Consider the following 8,779-nt stretch of genomic DNA (forward strand, 5'->3'; position numbering starts at 1 on the left):
TCTCTAAAACTTGAAAATCATCTTTATTAACTTTTTTTACAGTAACATTGATAAAGACAAACAAACACAAGAAAATGATCTGACAGCAACAATGAAGAATAACTAAAATGTACAGTATTTACAAATGAGCTCAACCCTTCTGGACTTTGGTGATAAGTTCATCACAGAGTTTGGTGAGCTCTTCAGCCTCCTTCTCCTGTAAAAATAAATAAAAAAAAGTAACGTGAGGATAATATTTTATGTCTCGTCTGCAAATACCCTCCATCTAATGTAAATCTTCACTCACCTTCTGATCCAGGCTCTTCTCCAGTGACTGCACCTTCAGCTGCTCCCGTTTCAGCTGAGCCTGAAGTGCAGATATCTCAGCCTTGTTCTTGGATCGCACCACATTAATCTCTTCATTTGCCCTGGAGACGAACAATAAATGTCAGTCAGACAACGCAAGTCTTGCAATTTACGCTTTAAACGTGGTAAAGTCATGTTTCTTACTGAGTAATTTTCTCCTCAGCATGGGCTTTAAGGGTCTTGTAGCGCTGCTCCTCCTTTTTGATCCTTGCCAAATAGTCCTGAGCGCACGCTTTCAGAGTCTCTTCATTCTGGGAGCAATGTTACAGAAAACAGTTTACCAAACAAACTACAACTTTAGATATACGTCATGTATGGGAGGTTTATGACAGGGAAACTGTCTGTGTTTTTTCTACCTTTTTGTAGCCCTCAACAACATCCTTGTACTTCTCCAGTCTCTTGAAAAGGTCGGAGAAAGATCTCTCCATCGTGTTCAGGTCACTGGACACTTGCTCCTTCTCCAGCAGAGCCTCGTGGAGCTTCACCTTGGCCAGCTCCCTCTCCTGCTCTTGATCAGCTGAATACAAGGAAAATCAGAGAGCTTTTGTTAATTCATCATTACATCTAATATCTTAAGATTGATGTGTACTTAATTTAAAACTGACTTACCCATCATTTTTGCAATCATGAGCTCAAATTCTGCAATTATTTTCCTGTGTGGAGAAAAAAAGGTTTACAATTGCCTTGAGATGAATTAAAATGACAAAAGGAAATTTAAGAAAGCGCAGCTCACCTCATTTCTTGACCATCGTCAAGTATCTTTTTATACTTTGCACTCCACTGCTCCTCTTTTACTTTTCCCTATTTGAGAAAAATACACACTTAAAGTTATTCATTAAAAGAAAAGGAAATGTATGACCTATAAACAGATTTAAATCAGGGGCGACATTTCATTCAATTTAAAGTTGTGCAACTTATTGTTTGTGTTTTACAATGTCAAATTAGTACAATACAATCATATTTTAAAATAATCAATTTGGAATTTGATTCATTCAAAATTTGGTTTAAGAATGGACCGAGTGGTCAAAAACGTGATGCTTTCCGATGATCACAATTGCTATTGAACTGAATACTGGGCCAATGCTTAAAACTGGGATTATCCCAATATTTATGAAATATTAATCTCAGTAAATGTTGGAAGAAGTCTCTAACAAACAATTCAGCTGTCACTAACAACCCTGTAAGCTAAACAACAATAATTGGCATTTGCCTGTTAAACACATTTCTTTGATATCTGATTCTTGTGTTTAATCCAGAATGTGGGTCTTTACTGCTCCAGGGATTGTTTGGAAATCCACTAAAACCATGCTATCAACAAGGTCTAGTGTGTATTTTATTTTTAGTCTGTACGAAAGGTCCTGTATTCAAATAGACACAAACAAAGTGACTTCAAATGGAAAACCTCTCTCACTGCTGTTATTTGTCAAATCATAAAACATTTAGCAGGACATACTTCTGCCTGGACCCTGGCGATGGCTGCATCCAAGTCTTTCTGACTGTACTTCAGCACTTCAATAATGGCATCCTCTGTGTTCGCCGTCTGGGGGAAAGGAGGGACGAGGTCCGCAAGGATTGGAGGAGCCTAGATGACAGTTCCAGTGTAAATACATCCAAGTTAGGAGAGGCTTTTTGAATATTAACTTTGACTTATATTTAATAAAAGGTTACCAGGCATAGTCAACAGAGAGGTATTTCAAGAGTGACTTACTGGTGCTGTAGCATCAAACAGTTTGAAATCATCCTTTTGTGGTCCATTTGAAGTGTTTTCTGCCATCTGTGGATTTTCCAGCCTGAGTTGGGGGGGAATAAACTAACTTGTGAAGTGGTCAAAGTTGTCACATTTCAGACAAATCTCATTTTGTTGATCAGGATGTCAGACCGGAACAAATTCAGCTCTAACATTTAGTGACAGCAGCGATCAGTGAGTGGAAACAGACGTATTTCATACCGTGAAACAAAGGCAGCGGGGCGCGGGCCGTGGGCGAGAGCAGCCGGGCCTGCACACTTCTTGGGGCTCTCTCTCATGAGAGGGTCAAATTTAAGGTACAAGGATTGTTTCCTCAACGCAGACTCCTTGAACTGAAAATGTTCACATTTTAAGATGCTTACGTCATGCACTGACAATCAAAAAAATGAATCATTAAACATACATGAAGTAGGTACTTACATTGCTGGAGCCAAACTGTTCAAGGTAATCCATTTGCCCATCAAAGTCATTGGCCATGACTAGAAATAAAGATCATAGATTCAAGTTTAAAAAAAAATTAAAAAAAAGGAGAAAAAAAAAGGTTTCCATTTAATGCAGCTTCATAAATAATACAGAACAAATAATTTCCTTAAGAGGAAAGTTATTTAATTCTTTGTAGTTACACCAAACTGGGTGAACCCATTTTAAACCATTTCTAAAATTCAAAAGGTACGCCAACAGAAACATTTGTGGAAACTAGTAAAATGGAGTTATGTCCAACATTTACTTACACATAGTTCCAGGAACAAACTCCTCATTGAATTCTGACATGGCGGTCTGGGACTTTAGCTCTGGCTGAGACAATTCAGAAAGCTCAGGAAGAATCGCCACGGGTCGCTCAGCTTTAAGTTGGAATCCCTCGGCTTGGTCACAAGCAGCTTTGTATTCAGTGATCTGTCATTCCGCAATAGCAAAATGTTGTTATAGTAAATACTTGCAAGCAAGGGAAAGTTAAATAGATTAGGATTGTATCAAACTGCTTTACTTCTCTCATCGCTCCAGGGTTGGGTTCGGCTGCAGCTGGGACACACTCTCCATCGCTACAGAGGGCGAAAGCATATAAACTTACTGTGAAATGAAGTGTTGATGGCAAGTGAAGGGTTCACTGCAAATAAATGCTTGATACACTGAGATAAAAAGGTATACGTACCATGCTGATGATACGGTTTCCTCCTCCACAGGCTTGTTCTCTTGCTCTGGAATGGAAGTTTCCATGAGCACTGGGACGGATTTCTCACTGCAGTTTGTAGAGTTGTTCATGCTTGCTTTTGTGCCAAAGGGATTGAAGTTTGGGTCATCAAACTTGTCAAAGTCAAACGAGTAGGACCCTTTGGGAGCGGGAACATTAGCAACGTCACTGGCAGCAGGCCTCACTGAAGTTTCTTTATGTGGTTTGACGTCACATGCCGGCTTTCCAGCTTTAGGTTTCACACCTGATGGCCTTTTGCCAAATTTCTTGGGTGGCAGTTTGGGTTTGACCTCACTGCTGTCATCGAAATTAAACTCCAGTTTGACTGGTCCTTCCTTGATTGGGGCATCAGCTGGCGGGGTCGTGGATTCAGCAGAGGGAGTTTTGGCAGCATTAGCTGAGATTGGGGCCACTGTGGCTGTGGGTTTATTCTCAGGCTGAACAGGCAACTCTTCAGTCGCCTCAGGTATGACAACAACACTGGCGGGTTTATTTTCTTTAATCTGTGTTTCCTCAACAGGTGGGCTACTGTCTGCCACCTTTCTCCCAAGGACAGGCGAATTCTGAATTTTGGAGCCCCCGGTTTGGAAAGGATCGACTGCATCAAGGTTGTCAAAATCCAAGCTGTAAGCACTCTTGGCTGGCAGGGGAGCATCTTCCCAAAAATTGCCTGATATTTTGTCTTGATCGACAGTAGGAGACATTTTAGCAGGTTGTTTTTCATCCAGTGAGGCAGTGCATGAATCTTGTACATCGTCTGCTGGAACTGTCACCACTTTGACCACGCTGCTTCCACTGAAGATGACATCTGTGGAGACGTCGACCAGTTCCAGTGCTGTTTGAGCCGCCTCAGGTATGTTAACAACATTTGTGGGTTTACTTTCCTTTTTCTGGTGCTCCTCAACAGGTGGGCTACTGTCTGGCACTTTTCCCCCAGGGACAGGGGAATTTGGAATTTTAGAGCCACCGATTTGGAAAGGATTGACTGCATCAAGGTTGTCAAAATCCAAGCTGTAAGCACTTTTGGCTGGCAGTGGAGCCTCTTCCATAAAACTGCCTGACATTTTGTCTTGATCCACAGTTGGAGACATTTTAGCAGGTTGTTTTTCATCAGGTGTGGCAGTGCATAAATCTCGTTCCTCGTGTGCTTGGACCTTCACCACTGCGACCACGCTGCTTCCACTGGAGATGACGTCTGTGGAGAAGTCGACCAGCTCCAGTGCCTCTTGGGCTGCCTCAGATATGTTAACAACACGTGTGGGTTTATTTTCTTTTTTCTGCGTCTCCTCAACAGGTGGGCTACTGTTTGGCACTTTTCCCCCAGGGACAGGGGAATTCGGAATTTTAGAGCCACCGGTTTTGAAAGGATTGACTGCATCAAGGTTGTCGAAATCCAAGTTGTAAGCACCGTTTGCTGGCAGTGGAGCCTCTTCCATAAAACTGCCCGAGAGTTTGTCTTGATCAACATTTGGAGACCTTCTTCCAGGTTGTTTTTCATCAGGTGTGGCAGTGTATGAATCTTGTTCCTCAACGGCTGGGACATTCGCCACTGTGACCACACTGCTCTCTCTGGAGTTGATGTCGGTGGAGACGTCAACCAGTGAGTTTTCCACAGACGGCGTGAATGGAAGGGTCTCGTCTAGTGCAGTTTCTTTTTCGGTGTGATCCTCCAAGATATTCTCTGGTTTTGTATTTTGAGATTCCGCAGGATGGTTTTCAACAGCAGGCCTCACAGGAGTGAGGACCATCTTATCAGAACCGTTAAATGGATTGATAGAGTCGAGGTTGTCAAAATCAAACTGATAGCCTCCTTTGCTTTGTATCGGCATGTCATCATCAGGGTAAGAGGACACTTCTGTAGAAAATTCAAGAAGATGCTCACCAATTTTGCACATTCAAGGTAAATAATGTATTGTAACTAATGTTGGATGGATTACCTGGTTTGGGCTCAGGCTGCTCAGTGGCCTCTTTCTGTAAAGTACTATAAAAACACAAACCTGGTTACTTAATCGGATCAGTCATCTAATTGAAGCCAGGTTGTAGTATAAGAAATGTTACATACTTTATTTTATCCAAATTTAGGGACTCCAACCCTTTTGTACACTCGTCCACACTTGTCATCCTGGCAGACTTGGATGGAGATACAATTCTTTTAGTCACAGGATCTCTTCTTGGAGTCTGAAAACAAACCTACAAACAAGTGATTTGATCAGTATTGTAAATGTTATCTGTATACCCCAAAAAAGTATACAGAAAAAAGAATGGAAAAAGAATGTCTGGCATTTTCACCACAGTCATACGCAACACAAGTTAATATTCCTGGCAAATGTGGGCTTGAAAAAACGTCAAACTGTCCTTTTTGTAGCTTTGTCCACCAACACATGTGTTCTGTTTTATTTGATTATATACTGTCGTGTATTATTTGGGAGGGTCAAACTCCATTTGGTCAGAGAATCAAAAATTCAAAATAGTGTTAGCAGGGGAAAAATACCGAATAAACAGATAGATGTTAATCTCCCCATCTACCCTTTCAGGATAACAGTCTAAAAAAAGCTTTAGAAAAGACTTAGTTTGGTGACAAACACACAAGTTTTTATCATTTTCAGTGTTTATCATATGGTGTGATTAAAGGCTCAAGATGAGAAGGGGGACACAACAACTCAAAAGCAGAGCTGGTTCTGTACCTTTGCCGCCTTTTGAACAGTCTTGCTGGGCAGGTTCTCTGTCTGACGCAGGATTGATGGCCTCCCGGTTGGCTGATCCAGGGCAAAGATGTCGTTAATTGAGCTGTTATGCTTTCCTCCAGGGCAGACCCCACGATTCTCATCATTCACATCAACGGAACTCATCCTGTAAACGCAGAGACAAACTAAGTTACGAGGCTGCAACGATCTGACACCAAACTGAGGGAGGTGTCACCCTGAAAGCTGCACCCAGTTGATAAGACACTTTGGGTCATGAGGTTTACTGATGCGTGTGTGAAAAAGAGAATGATGACGCAGAGTTGACAGCAGAATCAAGACAAATGTGACTCGCCAATTAAATTCTGTTGTTGGATCATGGTTGGCACATGCAAATACACTCCTTCCTAAAAGGTGGAGAAGTAAAGAGAAAAAAAAAACCTGAACCATGATCCCTGAAGGTTGAATAAAGATGTTGAAGCTACACATGCAATGGTGCCATATGCCAGGCTGATTGGTCAGCCGATATTAGCGTATTGCTGATATTTGTTGGTATCTAATGTACACGTTGGCCAATATGTAGCATGAAAATAGAGCACAGCAATGACAAAATATTTGATAGAAACAGTGCTGCCATTACATACTTTGTCCACCAGAGTGCACTAACGTGATCATTTTTCCAACTGTAAAAAGTCAAGTTCAGCACATAACAGTCAAACTCCTATCTGCCAATGAAACAAAACCTAATCAAAAAAAGAAGAAAAACAACCAATATCATTATCAATGTAACGAGTGTATCAGCTTTATAGTATTGCTCAAGCTATAGAGCCAAGAAGTGTGCACTTTGGCAAAAGTTAAAGTTGATTGATGTAAAAAAAGACAAAAAAACAGATGACTTGGGCCACCTGATCAGCCAGCCCCTATGAGACAATAGATCTTCATACATCTCCTAACAGGGGAAGCAAAGGTGTAACTAGTTACATTAACAATGGCTCTGTTCCATTTAATGGGTGCAAGGGCCCTTGAAGTGACTATGCTCTCCCCTCACGCAGCCATTGTTAATGTTATTATCTAGGTCTATTAAAACACTATGGGTGAAATGGTGGACTCCTCAGGTCCTGCAGCCCAGGTCAGTGAGTCACGTGTCCTCCCTGTGCTGGAGACCAACGTTCTGATACCATGCAGTGCTGTAAAGATCAACAGGTAACGTAAAGCAGAGTGAAACACAGACAACAGAGCAAGGCGTAAATGACGACCTACCTCACAACAAAGCAGATGCAGTCTGTCGGTGTTACAACGTATCTCGTCTAAGCATCCAACGGCGAGGTGACCACGAATGTCTGCTGTGCTTTTGAAAACCCCTCGCCTTGTCTGCGCAACAACCGTTTGGAATTTAAAAGTCTTGAAACGGACCAATGAAATCGCGAGAAACGTTCAAAGGAAACGCTCTTCCGGGTTGAGCAGCCAATCGCGCTGGAGAGCGGATGTGACCCAATCCACGGCCCGTGACAAAGATGATAGACGTGACAAGATAAGAGTGTCAACTAAAACAAACTCAACTACAGGGACAAGTGCAACTATGATAAAAAATAAAATAACAACCGAAATTTTCAACACTTGGCTTTTAATTGCCATCAGGACCTTCTTATACACAGTCTATGATCAGGACATGAGCTAATCTACAAAACGCATTTAAGGTTGATGTATGCATCTAGCGACGGACATTGTCACCCTGCTTATGTGCGAAACAGAAGGCTTGTTTTTCACATTGGAAAAGTAATCACCTTCTAATGTTATTGCAGGGCAATACTGATATCCCTGTTGAATATATAGACGGGCTTGAATGACTGCATGACGATTGATTGCTTTGAATTAACCAAAAACAAAAGTGATTTGGTTTGAATGGGGGCGGGGCATTGAAAGCGAAGTGCCAAGTGAGGAGAGGAGACTTCTCTCAGTGCATTTTTATTTTATTTTGAGCACCACAGAAAGTTCACAGATTTGAAGACCAAAACAAATTCAAATTTATTCAAATCGGTGTCTGAAAGAGACTCAAAGACCCCAAAACAGGAAGCAAATGAAATCATCTTTTTTTTTTATATATTATGCAATTTGAATAAATATTATATTCTTGTAATACTCATGATATTTTGTTGTGTTGTTCCTTTCTGTCCGTGTTAAAGTGACTTTATGGTTACAACAGTAAATATAATTACAGCCAGGCACTGACCAGTCTCGTATGCTCAAAACACCAAACATCAAACAGGACATATAGCACGACACTGGTGGGACGAGAGGAGGTGGACTCTTTGTTTACATCATGATGCTTGGTGTTGATGGACAGTGTTTTCCTCTGGTAAAATCTTTAATGGGAAGATGTGGGCCATATTACCTGCTCAGATAAATGTTTTTGTCGCTGCTTTTTTTTTTTTACATACCTTATAATGCAAATTAAAAAATCCACTTAAAGAATGAACTACCGTTTTTGTTTTGTTTTTCAATTCAATTCAATTCAGTTTATTTTGTATAGCCCAGAATCACAAATTACAAATTTGCCTCAGAGGGCTTTACAATCTGTGCACATGCGACATCCTCTGTCCTTCCCTCACAGCACAGGAAAAACTCCCCTAAAAAAACCCTTTAACAGGGAGAAAAAAGGAAGAAACCTATGGGAGAACGACAGAGGAGGGATCCTTCTCCCAGGATGGACAGAATGCAATAGATGTCATGTGTACAGAATGAGCAGCATAACAGAGATACAACACATTCAATGTATATGACATAAATTATTTTTATTTTATTTTTAATTTTAATTTT

General features: G+C 41.1%; 1 protein-coding gene across 1 annotated transcript; it reads right to left on the reverse strand.

Annotated features, from left to right (window-relative positions):
* On the reverse strand, positions 1–7,355 carry tacc3 (transforming, acidic coiled-coil containing protein 3). The gene is made up of 17 exons (XM_054613726.1): positions 7,223–7,355; positions 5,966–6,131; positions 5,344–5,471; positions 5,219–5,262; positions 3,243–5,136; positions 3,078–3,132; positions 2,824–2,986; positions 2,513–2,571; positions 2,294–2,424; positions 2,054–2,135; positions 1,799–1,927; positions 1,079–1,146; positions 955–998; positions 702–862; positions 490–596; positions 287–407; positions 1–196 (listed from the first exon to the last, which is right to left on the reverse strand). The coding sequence occupies exons 2-17, from the start codon at positions 6,128–6,130 to the stop codon at positions 131–133; spliced, it is 3,417 nt and encodes a 1,138-aa protein (XP_054469701.1). The 5' UTR covers position 6,131; positions 7,223–7,355; the 3' UTR covers positions 1–130.
* Positions 7,356–8,779: the final 1,424 nt, after the last annotated feature.

The sequence above is a fragment of the Anoplopoma fimbria genome, chromosome 15 (assembly GCF_027596085.1).
Source record: "Anoplopoma fimbria isolate UVic2021 breed Golden Eagle Sablefish chromosome 15, Afim_UVic_2022, whole genome shotgun sequence".
NCBI lineage: Eukaryota > Metazoa > Chordata > Actinopteri > Perciformes > Anoplopomatidae > Anoplopoma > Anoplopoma fimbria.